This window comes from Perca fluviatilis, chromosome 21 (assembly GCF_010015445.1).
Source record: "Perca fluviatilis chromosome 21, GENO_Pfluv_1.0, whole genome shotgun sequence".
NCBI classification, from domain to species: domain Eukaryota; kingdom Metazoa; phylum Chordata; class Actinopteri; order Perciformes; family Percidae; genus Perca; species Perca fluviatilis.
In genome coordinates this window covers 23,268,512-23,295,655 of record NC_053132.1, presented here as the reverse complement: position 1 = coordinate 23,295,655, position 27,144 = coordinate 23,268,512, and the positions used below count along the sequence as shown (strand labels likewise).

The 27,144-nt window shown below is 39.7% G+C and overlaps 1 protein-coding gene across 2 annotated transcripts in view; it reads right to left on the bottom strand.

Moving 5' to 3' along the window:
• pemt (phosphatidylethanolamine N-methyltransferase) overlaps window positions 1-27,144 on the bottom strand; it is an 85,040-nt gene that overhangs the window by 56,867 nt on the left and 1,029 nt on the right. The window contains exon 2 of one of the 2 annotated variants that reach the window (XM_039789358.1): window positions 22,718-22,838. In XM_039789358.1, coding sequence (XP_039645292.1) covers window positions 22,718-22,825 — 108 coding nt within the window. In that variant the 5' untranslated portion in view covers window positions 22,826-22,838. The remainder of the gene's footprint in view (window positions 1-22,717; window positions 22,839-27,144) is intronic. The other variant, XM_039789357.1, reaches the window with a different exon arrangement.

Below are 27,144 nucleotides of genomic sequence, written 5' to 3'. Positions count from 1 at the left end.
ATGGCAGACGTTTTATAGGCAAGCCTTTGTGTGTAATTTCACGCTGTGTTGAGAATGTTAAAAATTCTGCAACGTCAAAAATGAGGAGGTGCATCAGGTTACTATGCTGCTTAGGCTTTACCTGAAAATAAAAGACTGTGTGGAAATAACATAAAAAGGTTGGGACAAACAAACAGGTCCAACAAACATGTGGCGCATAGACCCACGTCCATGTTAACTCTGAAACGCCAGGTGTGTCGTACATTTTCTTTTGCAATGTGAACAGCATAAAGTGAACATTAATGAGGATGACTGGGGAACTGAGTGATTACAGCGTAATTGACCATCAAAATGCAATGTGCTTATGGTTTTGCAATAAAATGCTCATCTGAACATGAATGCAAGCGCACTAAACAAATGTGGGAACATTTTATTCTCTGCGTGCATCTGTACCTGACTTAAGAAGGCTGTTTTGTAATTAACCTAAAATGCTTGACAATGCACGGGCTAGTGTAAACTCCAAAAAGGCCTGCTTTTCTTCTTCAGGGGTTTATTTAGAGAAATACATGGGGGTTCATTTAAAAACCCAGGAACACATGACAATCAGGGTCCACCATCCACATTAGCAGGCCATTTGTGCCTGTACGCTCTAGTCTAAGCAGCGATGGGACTGCACCATCCCAACGATCATCCAACATGATGAACCACTGGGCAGTGGGCACTCACTAAACAATTAAAATACTGTGTGTTTTGATCTGCAGACAGACTACTGATTCTGTTATCAAACCCTCAATTAGGCCATGGGAATCACAGAATGCAGGGATGAGGAGAGTACAGCGAGTGGCGTCAGCTTGGCAGAACTAACAGCTCTCGAAGACAAATTCAATCAAGGCTTGGGTAACAGGCTCCTCCTGGTTCCCCATCTGCCCACTTAAATCTCAGATACAGGCACTTGAATGGGCTTGAAGACAGGACAAAAGGAACACATCTCATCTGACATCTGATTTTCCCAAATGGGAATCCTCACCTCACCCTCAACACATCCCTATCCACAGGCCAAGAACACACTTACTGGCGACTGAACCAAATGTACAACTGTATGTAATACAATGTACAACTGTATGTAATACACTGTGGGCTAGATTTACTAACACTAGCGCAGTTTGCGCTGCGTCCGTTTATGCGAGTTCGGTAATAGCGCACGCTATGCTTCCACAGTTTGCGTAGTATTTATCAACCCTGACACCCATCAGGCAATCAGCGTCTTTCTCCGCCCACTATACCGTAAATTGCGCTGTAGCAAAGCGGTACTGGTGCTATGATATGGCTGGAGTGCAGACTGCGATATTCCCACTGCTGATGCTATGACTGTTTGAAATGATCCTGATGCCAATATTTGTAATGTAGCGAGGGTTTACGCTGAGTGGGAGATTCAATTTCATCTTTGATTTCTTCCAGTAACTCTAATATTGCATGTCTGCTTGATCTGTAACGCTAAATAGTAGCTTTTTATTGTGTTCACTGACAAAGTGTGATTCTTCTGTTAAAAATATTTTCAGGCCTCGCCTATGTCTTCGTCTTGCTCAAATTGCTGTTGCCATTTCACCAGCGCATAAAGGTCTGAGGAAACTTCGTTGCGGCTGGTTTAAAGAGGCGGAGAATTTCCCCGCAGAGAATACCTCTTACTGACAGTCTTTGTAAATACCACGGAATATATAATTAGGTGCACTTTGCGCTTATCCTCCCACCTTTTTGGGTGGAACTCCCACTTTCCCCACGACCCTCCCACGAACGCATATTGAAAGCGCAACTTGGCTCTTCTCGCTCATGTGGCAGACAATCTGCGATTTTACCCAAGTGCGCCCTGTTTGTAAATAGCCCGCATCGGTTACGTCCGTCTTTGCGACCAATTAGCGCCTGGAAACAGGCGCAAACGGCTTGATAAATCTAGCCCTGTGTGTGGTACTTTGCAGAGCCTTGAGTTAAGGTAACTTTCAGTCCCTCCAGTGTAAAAGATTCCAAAATATATGATAACATATGATAATATGCGATAACATTGAATATCGCGATAACGATATTACTTGCGATAAATAAACAGAAATTGAAGTCTACTCAGTTCTGCATGTCTGCTGCTTTCAGCATTCCGCTACAATACAACACATTGCTTGTTGAATTTAAAACAAATGAAAGGAAATCATTCCCAACATTCTTTTATTGAACCAATTGAACACTGAATTGAACATAAAACGGCACTAAAAAAAAAGAATAACGGTTACATTTTAAAGTGCAGTTTTCTACTGATATTTTTCTTTCAACTAACACAAACGATCTCTGAGTGTCTTTCGCGATATGTCGCAGCCTTTTTGCTGTGATGTGTATATTGCGTCAGTTGATACTGCGATGCCAATAACGATATATTGTGCAGTCCTAGCTTGGACTGTGAGTCTATCAGCCTAAACAGCAGCTGGTAGTTGACCCATTGTATAGTACAGCTGTTTGATGGAGGATAACATGTACACAGGCACAGATGCAGACACACGCACAGCCAAGTGCATTAATGCGAGGATGTGTGCTGTCCTGGAGTATCGAGGAGAAAGAGAACAAGAACATAGACGGATCACATGCGCATCGGCGAAGCCCTGATTAAATCCTCCTCAATTTAGAAAACAATAATTAAAGATTGAAATATCTGGGGATTTGTGGACATTTTGTCCCAAAAGCAGCGGAGCAGATTCTGGGAGCACGTGTTTAACAAAACAAACTAAATGTAGATATGGATAAAAATGGGGGAGAACGGGACACTTTATTTTTTTGATCTCAGTGTGGCTCTAGGGATGGCAATGTTGTCTATTAGAAAATAGGGGGGGGAAAGTGCTGCACACTCTGGCTCCGTGTGCATTTCTCGTTTTTATTCAGATGATGTTTCGGCCCTCAGGCCTTCTTAAAAAATCTGTCAGTTGTTATGCGTCAGTCCATCCCTTTGTCCAGACTGAAAAACAAATATCGGATAGATTGCTATGAAATTTTGTACGAACATCCATGTTCCCAGAAGATGTATACTGAGGACACAACCATGAGGTTGACATTTGCAGTTTTGAGAGAAATATTATGTAACGACTATTCAATGCTAAATACTAAAAGGCTAAAGGCTCATTAATACAGATTCATGTTCCCCTGCAGGATGAATTGTAATAACTTTGACTTATCATCAGAACATTTCAGTTTGTCCAATAGTTGGGTTCATGACCAATTACCTGCAAAATGAATGTACATTTAGTGCTAATAAGCAAATTTTAGCATGCTAACACAATAACGGTGACTTTGAACAAAATATCTTGGACATTTTGTGTTCCCAATGGATGATTCCTCATGTCTTAGTGACTCAATCAGGTCAAAATATCACCATCACTCGCATTTTGGTCCATGAAGAGGTATTAGTTATCCAATTCATACAGTATTTGCAGTTGATCTTCATTGAACATTGTTTTTGTCCAAATGTTCACTACAAATCATGTCCCACTCAATTCATGCTTCTCAGAAGCTGAACCCTTGCTATTTTGGACACTTGAGCTCATAAGCTTTCCTTTCGGGATTGTTCAGATGCTGCTGGAAATGTCTTTCATTTCGGCCGGATTTCCGTTATCTTCCGCTTTCTTTGTGTTGGCATTTTAAACTCTGGTGGATTTATGAGGACTATGGTTAACTGCTCCGCAGATCTCTGCAGGGTAAATCCAGAACGCTAGCTAGACTATCTGTTCAATCTGAGTTTTCTGTTGCACGGCTAAAACAACTTTTGAACGTACGCATGTTCCAACTAAACAAGTTTCTTGCCGAGGCTATTTTGCAGAGGCGCCGTTGCTCCATCCGGCGCTTAGCACCGCCCAAGACGATTGTGATTGGTTTGAAGAAATGCCAATAAACCAGAGCACATTTTTCACCCATTCCGGAATGCTGTGTGGACTAGCCAGACCCTACTCCGCAGCGCTGTGGAGTAGGGTCTGGTCAGCCTTATCCTAAAGGAATACCCCTTTCACCCTTAACCCAATGACCTTTCACCTATTGCCACTCTCAAGTTAACTTTTCAGTTGCATTGCACAATGGCACATTAACTTAATATCACTAATTAAAAGCTTACTTATTCACTAAATATCTTTATGGCCTTTTGAATGAACTGATGCACATTACTGGACTGGTAAAATACAGTCGTTTTGTCATCTTGCTCTCCAATAACCATCGTTTAATTCTGCCCTTAAAGCATCTCTTTCATGTTGGCCCAATGAGATTATGACCTCTGTTACGATTGCATCTATTCCATCTCAAAGCAGAGGCAGAAGGTCGAACCTACCACTGTTGAACTGTATCTGACCCAGATTATGTCATCAATGATGACTCAGGTGAAATAATTTCAGGCAGCAAAATTACTAAAGTAATTAATGGAGATGTCAAAATGCTCTCCCTGTAGCAATTTTACAGAGGACATAAAAATTAACGGGATCAAATAAAAATACATTAAAAGGAAATTAGTGTTGGAAATGCTGAAAATGTACTCTATAGCAACCACAAGGGTTGACAGGTCTCAGACTGTGGCGTGGTTGTTATTGACACAGTTATATGACTATAATCATTGCCCCTAAGGTACAGAAACATCTCAGTCACGCTGTGATTTGGCTTCTTAGCACTAGGCTCAGGACATACACACCATTTAACGATCTGTGGCTAGCACAGTGTTTGGCATGAAAGGCATCTTTAGATTTTGAAGAGCATGAAAGCCTTGACCCTGAAGGGATAGACAAAGAGTTATGCAACATATGGTCGTACATTGAGGGCTTTGTCTTCTACTATATCTATTAATAGTGTGCACTGGGTAGTCACTTACAGAACTAGGTTGGGCAATATGATGGTATCTACTGTCAGACATTATATATAGATTTGTTTTGCCAGACAGTGGTAGCGCTCCCTTTAATATCTAGTATATTAGGTCATTGTGAGTATTGTTGCAAATCAATAAGCTTGACTAAAATGGATTATTTCAATATAATAATAATAATAATAATAATAATAATAATAATAATAATAATAATATTGTGATGTTTTTTTCTTTTTTTTTATAGATAGTCTGTGGAACAGTTTCTCCATACTCCATCCCTACTGGCTGTGACTTTGAAGTTAGTTAGGACGGCTGGACATACCTGTTGAAACCCACTGATCGTCTGGTGGAAGGGTCGTCAAGGCATTTTGTTTTAAACTGGGATTACTTTCTCTCTTGCCAAAGGAAATAAAGATGGTGACAAATACATTATAAAGTAAAATAGTTCCAAAAATGAGTCAATCTATGACTTGAGGTATCTCTATCTTAAAAACATCTGAAGAGTTGCATTTTTGTAAATACAGTAGACATGAATGTAAAGTAAACATTTGAATATTATTAAATGTTCATATAATATAAATAGTTCTGCATATGAACAGAAACTCAAATATACTGCTAAAAGCAGATTACTCATTATAGGTTGAATTCCTGTGGATAATAGTGCCCATAGGGGTGATTCCAGGGTTTTTTAAGTGGGGTGGCACAGAGGGGGGAACCAAGAATCATTAAATTTAAACAAATTGTATATCTGTATACAATAACCCTTTTCTATAGGCTCAGTCTGCCACTTTACAAACAAAAACTATTCCATTGCTGGTCCAATGGTATCAGAATTTTGGATAGTAGTAGGAAACATTACTTGGTCATGTGACAAAGACTGGGAAGATTGGCAGAACAGGCAGCCAAGTGACAAAACCCGCCCGATGGATTGGGAGGGGCACCAGGGGGAGTTAATCATATTTTAGGGGGTGCCGGTGCCACCACGTGCCTCCCTGCGTGCACAATGGTGTTTGGTGTTATTTGCCCCCAACGGCGCCTTACAGGCAGCGCGGCAATGGTTATGTTTAGGGTTAAGGTTAGGGTTAGGGTTTCTTATCACAATGATCCATAGAGTACCTAACTGTTGTTAAATACCACCATACAGTAAGTCAAGAATAAAAACAAATATTAAAATAAAATAAAAAGTTTAGTTCAATCAGAGCTCACTGTTGTACTGTATATGCAAAAATGGTTGCTGACCTTAGTCAGACCATTTAATGATAAAAATATCATTAAAACCATGCTGTATACATGTTAAATTAAATTAAAAAATAGGGGTTTTAAATATGGAACATTTTGAGTTCCCCCTCCCTTGCATCACAGTGGTTTAGTCCACTGCTTGGTTTCGCTGCTGGGGGATTTACAGTCCACAGAGTTCCAGTGGGACTCGTGGGAGGGGTCGAATTGTGTCAGTAAGTAGGCTTTTTTTTTTATTTGATCAATTTTAAATGGAGAATCCATTTTTTTTAACCCAGCCCTACTCAATTGTCTGACTGTACGTACATCTAAGGACCTTAAAGTAATAGAAGTCACTTCTGAACCCTGAACCAAGATCAACAAGAGCTCAGGCTTGGCAAAAACATTCAATTCACAACTTTATAGTCACTTGAGGTCCAAACTACAGCTACAGCTGGCTCTTAAGAAGGATACCACCCCCCCCCCCACACACACACACACACCAGCATCTAAACTCTGACACCATAATGCACAGTCCTCAGCTGTCGCAGTCTTGTTAATAATTATGCTAAATATAACTCCATTAATTTTGTTCTAAGACAAAGACTTTATGCTCCCATGTGCGCAACACTCGTGCGTCAGACCATGAAAATAATCAGAATAAAAGTTGATTGTTGAATTTCATTGTGCAAGAAACTGCCATGGCTAAACTGAAGGGTTTCATAACAAATAAAAAAAAGCATACAGATACATTATTATTATTACATTATTAAACTCAACAGTTATTTACTGTATGACTGTCTGCACTTTGACACAGGAAATCTAAGAGTAGTTGTCAATTTTCTTCTGTTATAGAATAAAGTTCTTCAACAGAAAGTAAAAAACAAAGTTCACTGACATCAGCGTCACTTATCAGGAAATAACGGTATTTCAGTAAATGTTGCAGAGATGGTGACAATGACGGCTCCTGCACACTGGCTGCGTGGCGTGGAAAAGATCTTTTATCACCTGCTTCTCTAAGTAAGATCCATCAGTCCTAATGCTCTTTGCCTGAATAACTCCCATAACAGCCACTTAGGCCTCCTGCACACTGGCTGCGTGGCGTGTCCGTTTTTATTTTGGCTCCCATGTTAACAGGTCTCGAGCCAGGCCGAAAACACGTGCATACTAGAAATAGGACCAACGCCTATGTGTTGGAAGCGTTTCCAGGGCAAAAATAGAATAGGAAAAGATGTTTATATGTCATTTTGACACAAATACATTTAATAAATGACATTTTGTTGTTTGAAAGTCTCTAGGTTTTGACATAAATGCAGATATAAATGTAATTAAAAAAAATAATAATAATTATCGATTTTTTTGCTGTCAATACTGCCGACGTTGTCGTTGATGTAATAAAATCAGTATATCTGTTGAACTCCTTTTTAAAATTGTATTCCAATTGGATTCTGATAAAACAATAACATGGACTTATGTGTGTATATATATATATATATATATATATATATATATATATATATATATATATGCAAACAAATGTACAAACAAAAATATTGACAAAATAAAGTTGAAGAACACACTATTATTTAATTTTATCAATGGGAAACATACATGTGTACAGACGAGGCTAGCAGCAGCAGCGCCGCGTCAGACACGTTTCTGCTGTGCAAAGACATAAAAAAGCCACGCAACAGGAACGCCACGCTCACGCCACGCAGCCAGCGTGCAGGAGGCCTGACACATCCTACAGTATGAGCAATTCATCACACCTTCTTTCACTCTTACACTCGCAGGTCTTTCTCTTATATTTCCCTCCTTTACTCTGTACTTTTTAAATTAAATATCCATTCAGCTATTGGTTGTTTTTTCTCTCCATCCTTTTCTTTCTTGAGTTTTGGCTTATTTTCATTTCTCCTTTTCACTGCTCCGATGTTCCCTCAGTTGAATTTTCACCTCAGTTTTTACACATTACTAAGTTGCTTGAGGTGCCTCTGCACGGTTTGCTTTTATTCCCTCTAGTCTCTATTTAGACTCGGTAAATAATCGGAGATGCACTGCAGGGTCACGTTGACATCATGTTGCGCTTTCCCCCTTTGTTCACTTCTTATACTTCCCGTTTGGAGTTCTGTTTTTATTTAATCTTGCCACTCCTCTCCTCTCTCCTGAGGCTTCTGCGTAGCTTAGCTGTTCCTAGGACTGTGCTCTTCACTGCCAACGACTACTTCGGTCATTGTTGTGAACATGATAGATAAAGAACCCTGAACCTCGAAATATCGATTATAGCCAAATGGTAAAAAAGTTTTAATTATTGGATAAATGGTTGAAATAGTTAGCTGTTCAATTTTATAAAAACAAAAAAGGATTGAAACAATATCCACCCGTATAGTGTGAAGTAACATCCAGTTCAAAACCAATTCAAATAAATATATTTCCTTTCGAGCCGCAATTACAGCGAAGACTGTAACCAAACGGTTGCAATTACAGAAGTCAAAGTGAGTGAAATCACGGGTGAGTCAGCAGATTAGGCGCTGCATACACAGCGTCAGTGACGTGGGGCTCCTATGTTTTGCTCCAACTCTCAGGGGACTTAGCTAGGGCTTGAGGAGTCATAATTCGGCCTTGGGCAGAGCAATAACAACAGAATGACTTATCTGTGTTTAGATGGGCTGAAGCAAAGAGAAAGGAAAAGGTGTTTCATTTCATCAGGAGTGCCAAAGTCAGACTCCTCAAGCCCCCAGATAAGACCCCTGAGAGTTGGAGCAAAAGATAGGAACCCTACATAGCTGACGCTATGTATGCAGCTCTCAATCTGCTGACTCCCTCGTGATTTCATGCGGCGTTGCTCTTGATTTCTGTTATTGTAGACGTTTGGTTATAGTGTTCGCTGTAATTAGGGCTCGAAAGGAAATATATTTATTTAAATTGGTGGTAACACTTTAGTTGAAGGTGTCGACATAATCGTGACATGACACTGTCATAACTACAACATGACACTGTCAGGAATGTGTCATAAACGTAATAAACAAGTCCTAAACTTTTATGACTTCTGTGGTTAAAGGGATACGCCACCGTTTGTTGAAATAGGGCTTATCACGGTCTCCCCTAGCTGTAGATAGGTGGGCCAACGCATTTTTTGTGCATGCATCATTTCAGTCCGGTGCAACACCGGCAGCGCCGCTGCTAGTTAGCTTAGCGTAGTGAATAGAATCCTATGTTGCCGGTTAGCATGTTGTGAGCAAAAGTGAGCCAACAAAAGACAAAAAAAACAAACAAAAAATGCGTTGGCCCACCCATCTACAGCCAGGGGAGACCTTGATAAGCCCTATTTCAACAAACGGTGGCGTATTCCTTTAAGTGTCATTCGGTTTTCGTCATGACAAGTTGACATTGTTTGGGGTTGTCTTGATTATGACAAGTTGACATTAATCAAAGTGACATTACCAGAAGTTGTCTTGGTCATGACAACTTGACATTAACCAGGATGACATTACTAGAAGATGTATTTGTCATGACAACTTGACATTAACCAGGATGACATTACTAGAAGATGTATTTGTCATGACAACTTGACATTAACCATGATGACATTACTAGAAGATGTATTTGTCATGACAACTTGACATTAACCAGGATGACGTTACTAGAAGATGTATTTGTCATGACAACTTGACATTAACCAGGATAACGTTACTAGAAGATGTATTTGTCATGACAACTTGACATTAACCAGGATGAAATTACTAGAAGATGTATTTGTCATGACAACTTGATATTAACCAGGATGACATTACTAGAAGATGTATTTGTCATGACAACTTGACATTAACCAGGATGACATTACTAGAAGATGTATTTGTCATGACAACTTGACATTAACCAGGATAATGTTACTAGAAGATGTATTTGTCATGACAACTTGACATTAACCAGGATGACATTACTAGAAGATGTATTTGTCATGACAACTTGACATTAACCAGGATGACATTACTAGAAGATGTATATGTCATGACAATTTGACATTAACCAGGATGACATTACTAGAAGATGTATTTGTCATGACAACTTGACATTAACCAGGATGACATTACTAGAAGATGTATTTGTCATGACAACTTGACATTAACCAGGATAATGTTACTAGAAGATGTATTTGTCATGACAACTTGACATTAACCAGGATGACATTACTAGAAGATGTATTTGTCATGACAACTTGACATTAACCAGGATAACGTTACTAGAAGATGTATTTGTCATGACAACTTGACATTAAATTTATTTGGAGTGTCCTTATTAAGACAACTTGACAGTAAACAGGATGACATTATGTCAAGTTGACATGACAAAGACATCCTGCAATACCGATGCTAAAACTATACTTTTCAAACGGTGCGGGTGCCTCAACGGTGGCTGAACTGAATCTTTAAAAAAAAAAAATAGAAAAACAAGGAAGAGCATTAAATGGCATTCGCCGACAAAGAATGGCTTGTTTATATATGGCTAAGGCCATATGATCAAAAATGTAATAACAATAACGTATTAGTGTTGACCAAGTCTGTTGCGTCAGCTCCACCCTCTCTGGTGGACCACCCACTGCTGGGTGATGGAAAACGCGTCACAAATTATGGCTATTTTTCACACACTCTTGATCACAAAATGTAGTTTTCAGGTGTGAATCAACATGCCGACACATTTTTTTCAATGAAATTGCAATTCCTCCATTCTTTTTAATATTAGTTTAGCAGTCTCATGTACCCCCTGGCAACTGCAGAAGTATATAGACTGGGGTAAAGGGGGGTTAGGAGACATCATGTCAAATTCTCTCCATTTTGCAGTCATTCTTCTTAAAACTTTTCCATTGGGTTCAAACTAGACTTTACACATTTTTCCAACAATTTATTCAAGCTATTAATGCTGCACTGGAGCATTATTTTGAAGGTCAGCAGAATAAGGCTTGTACAGCAATCTTCTAGTAACACAGTTAGTTCCCACATCCTTTTATCTAAATGCTAGCCGTCATGTCCACGCCATTCCAGCTGGGATGTCAGCCTAAGGATGTGTATAAAACAAGAAAGAACAGGCTGACCACTCTTCTCCCAGTATCTCAATGTCACTGTGACATCTATCATCATCTTATCTTTCTTATATCTAGAGAATGTGACATGCACCAACAACACAAAGACAAATTCCTTGTATGTGTAAAAAAAACGTACTTGGCAATAAAGCCCTTTCTGATTCTGATTCTGATTCTGATGCAGCCCCAGAGCCGATCTAATCTCATAGAGCAGATTTGACTTTGGAAGACTTTTAAAGTTATCAGGAGAGGCTGGGAGAGGGGCAACATGTTGCTGTCCAGAGAGAGGAGAAAAAGAAACAAGAATGAGGCATCATTCTAACCAACAGTGGGGAGCACCCTCTGAGCAAAGATGTTTATGATCTAGCTTTATTCTCTTCCTGACCGCAGCGGTAACCGTTAGTTGGCTCTGAAATCAGAAAGTGGAGACTAGAGCTGGGCAGTATATCGATATTATATCGATATTGTGATATGAGACTAGATATAGTCTTAGATTTTGGATATCGTAATATCGTAATGTGGCATAAGTGATGTCTTTTCCTGGTTTTAAAGGTTGCATTACAGTAAAGTTATGTCATTTTCTGAACTTACCAGACTGTTCTATTATTTGCCTTTACCCACTTAGTTATTATATCTACATTACTGATGATTATTTATCAAAAATATCATTGTGTAAATATGTTGTGAAAGCACCAATAGTCATCACTACACTATCTATTACTACAATATCTAGTAATAGTGGTGACTTCGAAGATGAGAGGAGAAAGTAATATCAGTTTCCCACACAAGCCCCTAGAATGATGCAGAAAAATTTAATGCACACATATATAAAAGACTACAGTAGTCATTAGGGTTGGGCATCGAGAACCGATTCCTCAAAAATTACGATTCCATCGGAATCGTTTCTTTATTGGAATCGTTCGGAATCGTTTGGAGGATTTGGTTTCAAATCTGATCATAGGTTGCAAATTTAATATGCGCAAGTTTTGGTTTCCGTAGCAGCTTGTTGTGTTGGAGCCGTGCAGCACAGTAAGCGGAGCTCTAGTCTGGCTTTATTTTGCATTGTAAAAGCTGTAAAACTGCAACCCACCTATGAATCAAAATAAAACTTTCCTCTTATTTGTGAAATAAGCATCTAACCCGTTTCAACTCCACCACTCAAAGAATCGGAATCGAGAATCGATAAGAACCGGAATCGAAAGGAAGAATCGGAATTGGAATCAGAATCGTTAAAATCCAAACGATGCCCATCCCTAGTAGTCATTGGTAAATACCTGACCACTGACTCACACCTTGGTGTGCATCTGTGCATATCTGCTACGACAGCTGAGGCAGAAATACTCACTTTATTTATTACATCCTAGAAATCAGTCATTTCAGAGGCAAAGGCAGAGGAACAGGCTAATCACGAGGGTCAGAGAGAGGGAAAGACACTAATAACCCTTTGACTTATGTCATCTCGGCCACAAATTAAGTGCGTCTCCACGCATGCAGTGCTCGGACATCGTTCCAAATTGCTCAATAAGTAATAGTTATCAAAAAGACTGTAACATTATCACTGGCCTCCATGCTGCTGTTTACTGACCTTGTTTTCCGGCGCGTTCGTGACATGGAAACGTGAAACAGCAGGAAGGAAAAAAACTGAAAGGCATACTTGTCTACTGGGTATGGGAAAGGAGTCAGAATCGGCTATTTTCAGCGAGTTAACCTACGCATTAAAACATGCATATGCACGCTAATTTTGGAAAAAGGATGAAGGATACGTAGGAAAGAAAATTCATGGAGATCATGTGAGTATATGAGGTAAGAGGGGGCAAGAAGACCTGGTCATATAGGAAAAATACAACAATGTGATTCAATAACCCCGCTATGACAAAACCATTGGTAGTGAGAGCAGAAGGGCACGCTGAAAGGAGACAACAGCAGGGGGCAAAGAGAGAAAAATGGTGCAGAAGTGAAGTGAGAAAGACCTGGTCATGCAGGAAAAATACAACAATGTGATTCACTAACCCCACTATGACAAAACCACTGGTAGTGAGAGCAGAAGGGCACAGTGAAAGGAGAAAACAGCAGGGGGGGCAAAGAGAGAAAAATGGTGCAGAAGTGAAGTGAGAAAGACAAATGATGTAAAGAGCCGGAATATAGGGCCTGGCCTTGGCGGAGGTCTGCTCTCTCCGAGTGCCCTTAAAGTTCAAGATGAAACGTTTCAGCCTTTTTGAGCAGTAACATGCTAAACCTTCAGCACTATCAGGAGCACGGCACCAGCACAACACATGCAGCACACAGTGTGCCATGAAACAAGGCGACAGTGTGACATTATGTGCAAGAAAAACCTGAATACATTTCATAAATTACATTTTGATGTTTGATAGTCTCTAGGTTTTGACATAAATGCAGATATAAATGTAATTTAAAAAAATAATAATAAATAATTATCAATTTTCAAATATTGCACCTGTCAACACAGATTTTGCCGCCAATACTGTTCTCTGCATGGTGAATCCGGACAGCTAGCTATCTGTCCAATCTGAGTTTTCTGTTGCACGACTAAAACAGACCAAAACAAGTTCCTTCTCGAGGCTATTTAGCAGAGGCAACGTTGCTCCGTCCGTTGCTTAGCGCCGCCCAAGACGATTGTGATTGGTTTAAAGAAATGCCAATAAACCAGAGCACGTTTTTCTCCCATCCTGGAATGGTGTGTGGACTAGTCAGACCCTCCTCTGCAGCGCTGTGGAGGAAGGTCTGGCAATGTGAGACTAAGCGCTGAGCGATGTTAAGCGGAGCGGCCTGGAGCAGCTTTGAGCGGGGTGAGTGGAGAAAGCGAACAGCTCCGTGAACAAGGAACGGAAAATTCTCACCGCTCTACTTCGCTCATATGCTCAGCTTCCAGCAAAATGCACAAAAAGGGTGATTTGGGATCATGTGCAAGGCCAAGAGCACCTCAGTGACACTTGCTTTATTATGATGGCTTTTCTTTGTAAGGAGAGAGCTACTGCATGATGAGAATGTGTGCTGCCTGCCAGTGCAGGTGTGATGACTTAATGGTAAAATCAAACACCATTTCAAAAAGCAGCAAGTAAATTACGCCAATTTTAGCCAAATGATCCTACAGCCTAGCAATGTTATCAAATCTGGAAATCAGAGCATCTGGTAAAGAGGTCTCCAGGGGGGTGGATGATGCAATTTTGACATTAATGGACCTTTTGCACAGCTTGAGAAACCAAATACTCATGCTAAGATTCTATTTGTGGACTTTTCATCAGCTTTTAACACCATGCAACCTGAGATTCTTGCAGATATTTTAGCCAGTGAATTATATCTTAATACAGGTATTATTTGTTGGATCATGGACTTTCTTACCAGTAGAGTCCAGCGGGTCAGAGTGGGCTCATTTCTGTCTGATGCGATGACAACATCCACAGCCTCTCCACAAGGATGTGTTTAATATCCTTTACTATTTATTTCATACACAAATTCATGCGCTAGCTCTTTACAAAACAGGCACTTCATTAAATATGCAGATGACACAGCTCTAGTGAGTCTGCTACAGGATGGGGAGGTAGATCAAGGGCCAGTTTTAGACTCCTTTTTAGAATGGTGCAATAAGTCACACTTAATTTGAAATACCAATAAGACCAAAGAAATGTCCATAGATTTTAGAAAGTCACAGCAATCCACCGACACTGTTATCAATGGGGAGACTATTCAGGTTGTTACAAACTACAAATACCTTGGTATTGTACTGGACAACAACCTTAAATGGGACTCATGGACTGATCTTTTGCACACTAAGACACATCAAAGAATGTACTTTTTAAAGAAAGTGCTTGTTTTTAAGGTCAATAACAAAATGCTCCAAATGTTTTATACTGCTTTTATTGAAAGTGTTTGAACTTGCTGTGGTATCTGCTGGTTTCGGAAATGCCACTGAATCACAGGAAAAGACAATCAGAAAAACAGTTACAACTGCCAGCAAGTTACTTGGGATAACGCTACCGAGCATTGAACACATTTACAAAGACAGACTGGCCAATAACATAGCATGTGACTACACACAACCCCTGGCATTTCATTTTAAACTACTGCCATCTAGGTGTCGTTTCTGCCCACCCCAAGAACAGATCCAAATTCTCTTTTGTACCACAAGCCATAAAAGCCTTAAATCAGTCAAAAAAAGCTAGATGTCCAGCTGGCCTGGTCATACTCAAGGGTGTATAGTGTATTGTAGTGTGTGATGATATATGTTCTTCATGTTATGTCTGTCGGTGTCTGATGTAGGGACTATTTGTTTGTATCATATGTCTGATGTCCTGCGATGAAGTGCCTTGCGACTGTGCCGCAAACCCAACTGCCCCACGGGGACAATAAAGTTATCTACTACTACTACTACTACTACTACTACTACTACCAAGCTACCATCATGATTCCCTTTTCACCTGCATAGACCGTCTACAGCTGGTTTTATTTGTATTTCTATTGTAATTTTATTCTTTTTTTTTTCTACTGGTTTTTGGTCTTATTTTCAACAATTTCCCTCTTGAAGCACCTTGTGACTTTGGTCTGTAAAAGGTGCTATATTAAATGAACTTAACATTTAAATAAAAAATGTTATCATATTATTATTATTATTATTATTATTATGTACATGTAGTAGTAGTAGTAGTTAACATCATAACTAAATAAAATATGTCAGATGGAACACATTGTTTCAAATAGAAACAGAATAGAAATTCAACTGCAGTATACCTGTTGAACATCTTGCCAATTTGAATGTCTTTATTTATTCACAGATTTTCTTTGTCGCATTAGTGCTTTAAAAACATTTAACATTTTCAATTCATAGCTTTTTAGTTATGAGCAAGTACATTATAATTATAATGGTGCACTTTGACCCTGTTTGACAGCAAAGTGCCACATAAAGAGTGTGCAAAGTGCCACATAAAGAGTGTGGGGGAGTACAACAATAACATTTCTAACATGACTACTAAATGAATTGCAGTGTTATCTAAAGCTCCACGCATAATTAGACTAGAGTGTTGGCATGATTCACACAGTAAACCCCATCACCGCACAAGATGCGACTTGAAATGTACTGTATGACTCAAGGCTGCATAGCACTAGTCCATGCTTTAGTAGGGCTGGGCAATATATCGATATTATATTGATATTGTGATATTGAGACTAGATATCGTCTTAGATTTTGGATATCGTAATATCGTGAGATGACAAGGTGTTGTCTTTTACTGGTTTTAAAAGCTGCATTACAGTAAAGTGTACTTTTCTGAACTTACCAGACTGTTTTAGCTGTTCTATTATTTGCCTTTTCCCCACTTAGACTATATGTCCACATTACTGATGATTATTTATCTGAAATCTCAGTGTGAAGAGATTTTGTTAAAGCACCAATTTTCAACACTAGAATATCGCCACAATATCGATATCGAGGTATTTGGTCAAGAATATCGTGATATCTAACTCCATATCGCCCAGCCCTATGCTTTAGGATTGACTCTTTTACAGTGCATTGCAATCAACACACCCCAAACACATTTGTTATCGCCTCATATTAAAATGCAATTTTTTGCGATTTTTAGTCTTTTAGAGATGAGCTATAATCAGTCTTGATTGTCTGATCATTATCCTAAAATTTTAAGATAAGATATCTGATAAATCTGTGAAATATAATCTAGAGCTGCAAAGATTAATCGATTAGTTGTCAACTCTCAAATGAATCGCCAACTATTTTGATAATCGATTAGTCGGTTTGAGTAATTTCTTCAGACAAAAGTAAAAATTCTTTGATTCCAGCTTCTTAAATGTGAATATGTTCTACTTTCTCCTCTCCTCTGTGACAGTAAACTGACTATCTTTGAGTTGTGGACAAAATGAGACATTTGAGGACGTCTTCTTGGGCTTTTGGGAAACACTGATCCACATCGTTCACCATTTTCTGACATTTTAGAGACCAAACAACTAATCGATTAAACGAGAAAAAAAACAACAACAGATGAATCGTTAGTTGCAGCCCTAATATAACCCCCTTTGTGATAGACAAAAGGGGCAGTTATATCAGGCTCAGACACTGTGGGGACAGTTTTCTTTGATTTGACAAAGACGGATCAACAGTCAGCATTGGAGGCAACTTCATTACTATAAATCATTGATTCAAATTCCTTTGCATCGAGGCTACGTATAACCCATTAAACTCCATATACACCTATATACATATAAAAATGGGTGTGTTTGGGTTTGTGTGTTAAAAATGTGGAGTAGAAGAATACTGATACCGGTAGGAAATGTATCCAGTTTGGAGTGTGAAATTACACAGTATGTTGATATATGTATTGCTTCTTGATGGAAATAATAAAAATAATTATGAAAAAAAAAATAAAGAGAGGAAGAGGAAGAGACAGGCCAGAGAAAACTACAAAAAGTGCAGTGATTTGTCTAGCCTTTTTCTTGCAGCGCCTGGTGAAAATATCCTGCCGGCAGGGTAGGGCACCACCTATTCATACCTGTCAAGTATCCCGTTTTGGCCGGGAAATTCCCGTATTTTACCCTGCGTTATTAAAAAATAGCCCGGGTCCGAGCGGAGTAAAAAAAAAACATTCCCAATCTGAGCTCTGTCACGAGCCTCACGATAACTTCCACCTGCAGTAGGCAGTCAGATGATGAGTGACAACGCGGGGAAAAAAAAGAAGAAAAAAACAGAGACGGATGATGGACGCTACGACAGAGACGGTGCGCTGCCAAAACTTATGAAGGCTTTACTATGCATTCCCCATAGCAATGCAAGTTCAGAAAGGGTGTTTAGCATGGTACGAAACTAGTGTGGTTTTATCAAAATACTTAACACAATTCACAAAACCACACACCCAAACTGCAAAATACCATATATATCCTGTAAAATGAAGCACTGCAACCAAAACTACATATAGCATTATCAAAATCAAACTTTTGCACCACATGGCACACACTTCATTCATATTACCAGATTTTTGTCTAACCAACTACACACTGTTGGGCATAATGAAAAGCACTCTCATCTTTAGAATGCTTTGCCATAATACTAAAATAGTTCAAATTGTATAAAATTCGTCAGATTGTTCACATGCACAGACCTTATCATGGTCATTGCACAGACCTTATCATGTCATTGCATTTCTGTGCGTGATTTTTATTTTTATTTTTATTCTTATGTATGTGTGATATATGTGTGTATATGTGTTTGTTGTGTTACAGTAAGGTTGTCTAAGCTACTGGATCCTAAAATTTCCTTCGGGATGAATAAAGTATCTATCTATCTATCTATCTATCTATCTATCTATCTATCTATCTATCTATCTGCAGATACACACACATGATGTTGAAACATTTATGTTTGAATTTTTAACCAAACAAGTCAGTGCAACATATGCACAGCAGATATATTTACATAGGACTGAACAGAAATATGCTCACAACAAACAGTAAACTGAAAAAGAAAATTGCAGAAAAAATATATAGAAAAAAAAGAGGTGCTCACATGTGGTCTTTTTATAGTGCTTACTTTATGATTGAAGTGGTAACAATAAAGCATTGAGGTGTTTGGCCAGGTGGCACATATGTTGGCCAATTAGCTCATGTAGTGTAATTTTGAATGGCAGTGTTTGATGTTCAGTGCATTTAAAAAGGGCCATTTCGAATTGCAAAATGTGTGTAAAGCAGAAAATGTGTTTAGACTTTTGGAGACTTGAGAAGAGGTTTTGCTCTCTGCGTGTCAGTTTAAATAATTGTGCTATGCATGTCCTTTTAGTGTGTTAGCAATTGGAAAAAACTGTAACCACTCTGGCCCAGCCCACAAATACACTCCTTCCAAAACAGTCTTAAAGAATGCAAAGTCTGCAACAAATTTGTACAACAACTCACTAAAAGAGTAAAGAAAAGTTATGTGAAATGTGTGGAATGAAAATAAAATGTAAATGTAAAGACAAGCAATGTTATAAATTGTAATGTTTTCAGCATTCTGCATCAAGTGGTGATTTTATCTCTTTCTTGTACACCTGTCTTAAAATGTAAGGGATACTGGAGCTTGGTTGGGGTGGTGGAACTGCTCGCAGTGGGCGCCGGAAAATTTCCCTTATTTTCAAATCCAAAACTTGACAGGTATGCGGCCTATTGCGTATTCAACCAAACAAACCACTATTTACTATTGCTATTTAATAAAGCAAAAGTACGTCTTATCCAATTACTCAAATAATCGATGGGACTCGAGTACTAAAATAAACCATAGCTGCAGCCCTAAAATGCTCTATGCGGTGCACCCGACGGAGTAAGGCTTCAGGAGGAGGACGTAACTGAAGTGGAAGTTCACATTTTCCCCATCCACCAGGTGCCCCAACCAACCAGTAGGAGTTAGTATTGCAGCAAATAGGACAAAATACCTCATCAGCTTCCCACCAATAAAACCCTGGTGTGCATCTGGCCAAGCCAGAAGCACCACTGCTGGGGATTCATTACATTTCTCGAGTTAATGAACACAAACAGTGATTCACTGATTAGCTTGTTAGGCTAAGTGCCTGCTGATTACTAACAGCCACAAACAGCAGCAGTGTTGCTATTGTTCGTACATGGCTGCCAAAAACACAGACTGCTGTTTCAGCAAAGTTGGGTATAAAGTAGAGATGGCCCAATACCATTTTTTGCTTCCCGATAACGAGTACCGATACTAGTCATATATTTTATTAGGTTTTAACAATTGTATACTACCTGCATGGATGTGATATTATTTCTATATTTGTTGTCTGTCTGGCTCAGGTTAAACTCTTTGTGAAAAAGAAAATAAATAAAACTACTTTAAAGGGGTGATAGAATGCAAAACCGACTTTACCCTGTCATAGTTGAATAACGACAGTTCGGTGGGTAAATAGGACATACATAGAAGCTCAAAATCCCATTGACACCCCTTTACTATGAAAATCTCATATTTTTAAACTGCCGCTGAAAACGGGCGAATCTCAACAAAGCTGGAAGTTGACGTCAACCTCCCAAAAACCGGAAACTGCGTCAGCCCTTGGGTGTATTAAGAGAACGGTCACGCCCCAACATTTACATAGGCTACACAACTGACCTGAGATCAGGTAGTCTTCTGAATCTAGCTAGGTCACGCAGATCTCTGCTATTCCATTACAAAATTAACTTCTGAAACTTTTTTATGCAAGAAATCAACTATGTAAAGCTCAAATATGGGCCGCTTTACGAAAATGGATGGCTAATTGCAAATTTTGTCCGACTGTGTGTTGGAGTTCAGCGCCGGTGCTGCCTGTAGCTTCCCGCCCGCCCGCCCTGCCTTCCTTCACAGACCCGGGCGCTGTGAGGTATTCTTGGAGTTCCTGCCACGACTGGCAGCCCACCGCACTCCATACCCGCACGCCAAAGTACGCTCTTTTGGGCTAATGACAACCAAATGCCCCGCCCCTGACAGAGCTCCAGGGCCTGCAACTCCCCTCTTCCTGCTAGCTAAATGCCCGGTGTATGTGAGTGAGAGCGCGGTCAGCGAGCTTGTTACGCCAGCAATCTCTTACCACAGGTTTCAGTTAATCTTTTAATGTGTGTAATTATAATGTGTTGAGTTACTTAAACAAACAATTGGGGAAATAAACACCGCTAGTCCGCGAGTCTCATTGATAGAGCCTGCTGCTGGATGTAGCTCTATCAATGAGAGCTAGCTAGCCTCCTCTTAGAATTCCTCTGAAATTCACAAATATTCATTAACTTGAAATCGGACACCGTTGTTAGCTTTATAAGATATTTAGCTAGATGTTGTATACGTGGCGTGACGAAATTCAAACTGTAAATATACTCGAATTACGACCAAGAATTAAGCTAACTCTCCGTGATTTGTAGCTACACAGGTAGCTAGGATTGAAGGGACAGTTGCAGCTAACGGAAGCCCTACTCTTCACAAATATTCATTAATTTGAAATCGGACACCGTTGTTAACTTTATAAGACATTTAGCTAGATGTTGTATATGTGGCGTGACGAAATTCAAACTGTAAATATGCTCGGAATGACGCCGAAAATGAAGCTAACTATCCGTGATTTGTAGCTACAAATCTACATCCAGCCGCAGGCTCTATCAATGTGACTTGCGGAAAAGCGGCGTTTATTTCCCCAATCGTTTGTTTAAGTAACTCAACATATTATAATTACACACATTAAAAGATTAACTGAAACCTGTGGTAAGAGATTGCTGGTGTAACAAGCCGCTGACCGCGCTCTCACTCCACATACACCGGGCATTTAGCTAGCAGGAAGAGAGGAGTTGCAGGCCCTGGAGCTCTGTCAGGCGGCGGGGCATTTGGTTGTCATTAGCGCAAGCAAGACGGTGACTTTCTTGGCGGGTATGGAGTGCAGTGGGCTGCCAGTGGCGGAACTCAAAGTACCCCACAGCAGGCCGGGTCTGTGAAGGAAGGCAGGCCGGGCGGCGAGGCAGCAACACAGGCAGCACCGGCCGCTGAACTCCGACACAGTCGGACAAAATTTGCAATTAGCCATCCATTTTGTAAACGCGGGCCCATGGCTTGAGCTTTACATAGTTGATTTCTCGCATAAAAAAAGTTTCAGAAGTGAATTTTGTAATGGAATAGCCCGATAAACAATGTATAACTTTGCAGTGTCTGAAATATGAGAGTCTCCCATGTGTTTCTATCTATGAGTTTGCTCAAACCAATCAGCACGTAGCTCATTCGGAATATTAATGAGCATACCATATTTGAAAGAAAAGCTCTTGTTCCAAATAGAGCCATATTCACAGGGTAGTTAAGGGCCTAATAAAACAGCATTCGGGCAATTTTCAGCCCAACCAATGTTACATACCCCATTAGGAGACCTTAAGGAACAGTGTAAAATACCCTATATAATCATTCTATCACCCCTTTAACATAGATTTTCTTTAGGGCTTTATTACGTGGTATCGGATCGGTGCATAAACTCAAGTACTTCCCGATACCGATACCAGCGTTTTAGGCAGTATCGAAGCCGATACCAATACTGGTATCGGTATCGGAACATCTCTAGTATAAAAGGGTGAAGACACGCTGAGCTGCCTGTACACTTTGAATGCTATAGGACATTTGCTGGTATCCAACCGAAAATCAATTTAGGAATATCATTGAAAGGCTCTATCTCCACCCTTTAAAATAAGCTTTTTGCGGAGTCCATTACATCATTAGAAGTCAAACAGAATTCTTTGTGCCAATGTGTTATCATCAGAATGAACAAATAAAAAGAGAACTAATTAAAGTAAGTGACAGATATGGCATCTACAACAGCTACATTAACAGTAGACATTTTACTGCCCAGTTCTGCTGGATCTCTGCAACAATTAGTTGGCTAAGTCACTTAAAATCATCAACAGTGAGAGTTAAAAATGCCATCATTTCAGCCATCATGAACGCTAACGGTTTTTGATTTCGACCTTGCTCCAGACCTCAGTGAACTTAACCGGACCAACCTTTAAATACATATGATAAAGTATACAAGAGGTTATACGTACATGACTATTTAGTAGCTAGAGTATCTAGGAGTATCTCTTACCACATTCCAGAAGAAAGGGTTGAAAATGATGGCGATCACAGCGATACAAAAGCTGGCGTCACCAAAGTCGATGTGTTTTAGGAGTCCTTCCATCGGTGTCAAGTCCATCTGAAAGAAACAGCTGTGTGAAAATAAACATAAATACATAAAAAAAACATAATTTCATGGAAAGATGGAGGGTTATAAAAGTGTGGCCTAAAATACCGTCTTCCATAGCTAGTTATAAAAAGGTGTTCAATATTGTGACAGGTCGCCATAGATTTTTGCCAGATTTTCATCCAAATTTAGAGCAAATTTTAACAGAATTTTTAGAAAATCTGCAAAGGTTGGTGCGAGATAATGTACGTATTTTCATCAACTACTGGTATGTGAACATTAGCAGCTGAGCGCATCAAGATAAACAGCTGGTGGCGCTAATTCACCAGTCAGGTAGCATTCAACCACTGCAGAAGAAGATGACGCAACATGACGGAATTTAAAGAGCGCCGGTCAAACCTGAAACGGTGGAAAACCATGCAGAAATTGTGATTGGAAATATGACGTTTAGGTATGTTTCACGTATGAATTTGAGTCTCCTCGATCGCTCCACACAGATCAGATGTTTTCATCTGCAGCTTTTTTTTTTATCTCTTCAGTGGAACAGACATAATTTTTTTCATTTTCATTTTTTATTTATTAAACAGGAAAAGATTAAAGACAATCGGGCCTGACTCAGTGTAAAACTGATTTTCAGCAGGTTCCTGCTCTGCAGAACATAAACACCACATACACTACAAAAACTCCTAGACAGAACAGTAACAAACACACAGACCAGGAGAATGAGCAACAGGGCAAAGCCATAAAGCTGACTCAATGGTCACAAGTATACCTCTCCATTAAATAGCGAGCAAATGTTAATTTAAATGATCTTATTGACGTTAAAGTTCTGATGTGCTGTGGAATGTCATTCCAGACTTTAGTGAGCACATAGAAAAAAGATCTCTGTCCATAACAGTTTCCAAAAGCCGGTAGAGGCAAAAGTCCATTTATAGCAGATCTCGTAATGCGCTCGGACCTTGAACTGGGCTTTGGAACCAACGTAGACAGAGCAGCTGCAGTGTGACCATTTAAAATTTGATCAGTCACATCAGTGGTTTAGTCTGTTTCCACTGTACTTGCATTGTGCTTTTATCAATACAGCAACTTCTCTGCCCCACACAAGACTTTATTGCAATATTTCCATTTTTGTGCGCAAATTGACAATGCGCATGAAAACAGGTGGATAGAAATGGGTCTGTAAGACTTAAACGTAAATGTACTCAGACTTACTTGGTCTTGAGATTCCTATTTTTATGTTGGACTTTATGTTTAAACCTCAAACTTCTTTGGCTACTTATTCCCATGTTATTTCCCATTTAGCTTGCAGATTAGAGTGCGGATCGGGGCGCATTTTTCTGTCCGAGCCCGGCCCGCGTCCGACAGAGCCGTGACCAAACGCGGCCCAAGCCCGACAGGCATTAAGATATTTATGTCCGAGCCCGACCCGACACAGTTAAAATATCATTTTTTTCCTCACACTAATGACACGTGTAAGTTTGTTTGTGTGGAAAGTCCGCTTTTATTAAGCAACTGTAGGAAGGCATTCGGAAATGTCAACAGATGAGCGCATCAGCGCACACGGGGCAACAAGCGTACATTATAAGCTGTTTTAAATTTAAAATGTTCAATGCCTTATCGCTAGGGTTGGGTATCGTTTGGTTTTTTTTCGATTCCGGTGCTAAATCGATACTTTTAAAATGGTGCCGGTGCCTGAACCGGTACTTTTCAATAAAGTTAAAAAAAAATAGAAGAAGAAAAAAAATAAGGGTAGTAAACAACAGTCAGTGACTTGTTTATTGCTAAGGCCATGGTCAAAATTAAAGATTTAATAATAATGTAATAACTATAACAATAACAATAACTTATTTCACCAGTAAATTGCTGTTGAACCCCAGATGGGAAAAGGGTATTTTACAATTACTGTGAATGCACCACGAGGCTACCTGTTTTAAGTGAATGCACCGTCTGTGTTGTTTAATTCCGACAACGGCAGCTGCAAGTGAACGCACCGTCTGTGTTGTTTAATTCCGACAACGGCAGCTGCGAGTGAACGCACCGTCTGTGTTGTTTAATTCCGACAACGGCAGCTGCAAGTGAACGCACCGTCTGTGTTGTTTAATTCCGACAACGGCAGCTGCAAGTGAACGCACCGTCTGTGTTGTTTAATTCCGACCATATAAACATAGTAGTACTAGTACTACTACTGTATATCTATGAATTGCGACAACGGCAGCTGCTGCTGCGCTGCAGAGCAGACTGTTACATCCCGCTGTTGAAGTCCTCCACAGTGAAATACAGTCACACTTTACACTGTTTAACGTTGGCTGTCAGCATTTTACCGGTGTTTAATCCAGCTGCTAGCTAAAGGTAGGCTAACGTTACATGCTGTCAGTTGTAGTGTAAAGTCAAGCACCGAAATGAGGCACCGAAACTTTCGTTCTTATTTGGTCTTGTTACTACCGTTTACGTCGGCACCGGTTCCCTATTGGCACCGAGTTTCGGTACCCAACCCTACTTATCGCGCTGATGTGACCGAGCCCGACCCGAACCCGAACATCATTTCTAAATCCTCTATTGCAGATACGTTTTAGTTAAACGTTGAAGTACAGAGAGCTTCAGCAGATAGGCTTGCATCATCATTTTCTTGACCTTTAAGAGGCTTTTTTTAATTATTTGAAGTTATTTTTTTTAATTAAAAAGACATGTGCTAGACACTGTTAGTTATAGTCTAAAAGTCCAATTATAACCGCATAATACTGCTTGTGCTTGTGCTGGTGTATCAAATCCCAGTAGCGGGCCTTTAGACAATGTTTTTATTGTGGATGAAAGGAACAAACAGGCAAAATGGGGCTTTTTTAAAATGAAGCACAGCACATTGGCATAAAAAATTATTTATAATCTGATATTCCTTCTCCTTCACACACTGGAGTGCTGTGTGTGGTTTGCCATCTTATGCCTGCTGACGGCAGAGATGAAGACAAATAAAAGATGTTTGTTTCTTTTACAACTAAATAGCTTTTCTAAACTAATACTTTAATATGTTTTTTTAACCTGCATACTGACACAGTTGAAAAAAAACAAATATCTTGGTAACACTTTATTTGAATTTATTTGTGCATAAGACTGACATGGCACCGTCATTATTCTGACATGACACCTATTGGGAACATGAAGGGGGTCATTCTGAGTGTTCATGACTGTTGTCATTAAGTGTCATTCGGTAAATGATGACACTTAACGCAAAGTCAGCATTGTCCGAGATGTCTTTGTCGGGACAACTTGACATCAACGAAGGCCTGTCATGACATATTTATGACTATATATCTATCTATCTAGGTTAATGTCAAGTTGTCATGACACAGAGATCGTTGTCTTCCCTAATGTCAAGTTGCCGTGACAAAGACATCTCAGACAATGCTAACTTTGCATTAAAAGTGTCATGATTTAATTTTAATGACATCCATTACATCACTAGACTGACGAAATCAAACAGAATTCTTTGTGCCAATGTGTTATCATCAGAATGAACAAATAAGAAGAGAACTAAGTAAAGTAAGTGACAGATATGGCATCTACAACAGCTACATAAACAGTAGACGTGTTGCTGTCCAGTTCTGCTGGATCTCTGCAACGATTGAATGATCTGTCTTTGATTTTAAATGTATGTGGTACGGGTTGTGGGGTTGGTGACTCACTAATTAATCACCTTATGTACGCAGATGATTTGGTCATTTTTAGCTGGTCTCCAACAGCTTCTGAGAATATGCACACAGTATGGTGCTGATTTTGATATAAAATACAATGCCAAAAAGAGTAAGATTGTGATTATTAGAAGTAGAGAAGACAGACTTCTATCTGTCTGGCACTGCACTTAGGGTGTGCACTGAAATGACATATTTGGGCCATATTGTTGCAAATGACCTGTCTGATGATAAGGGTATCTATAGGCAGCGTCGGAAGCCGTATGCTCAAGCGAACATGCTGTGTCGTAAGTTTAGCATGTGCTCTGTACCTGTGAAGATCTCACTCTTCCGAGCGTATTGTACACCTTTGTATACTGCCTACCTGTGGTGTCGTTACAAGCAAGGCAGTATTAGAAAACTAATAGTGGCTTATAATGACAGCATGAGGCTGCTGCTGAGAGCTCCAAGAAGCTCCAGTGCGAGCCATATGTTTGTCAGTGTCGGGGTACCTACCTGCTCTGCTGTTTTACGTGACCTGATGTATACATTTATGTGTAGGGTATCTGAGTCACAAAATGACTTGATCACTGTTTTGGCTAACCCTGTTACGCAGTTCTGTCAGATTTTCTTCCACACCGTGGAACCATTGGCGAACATGTCTGTATG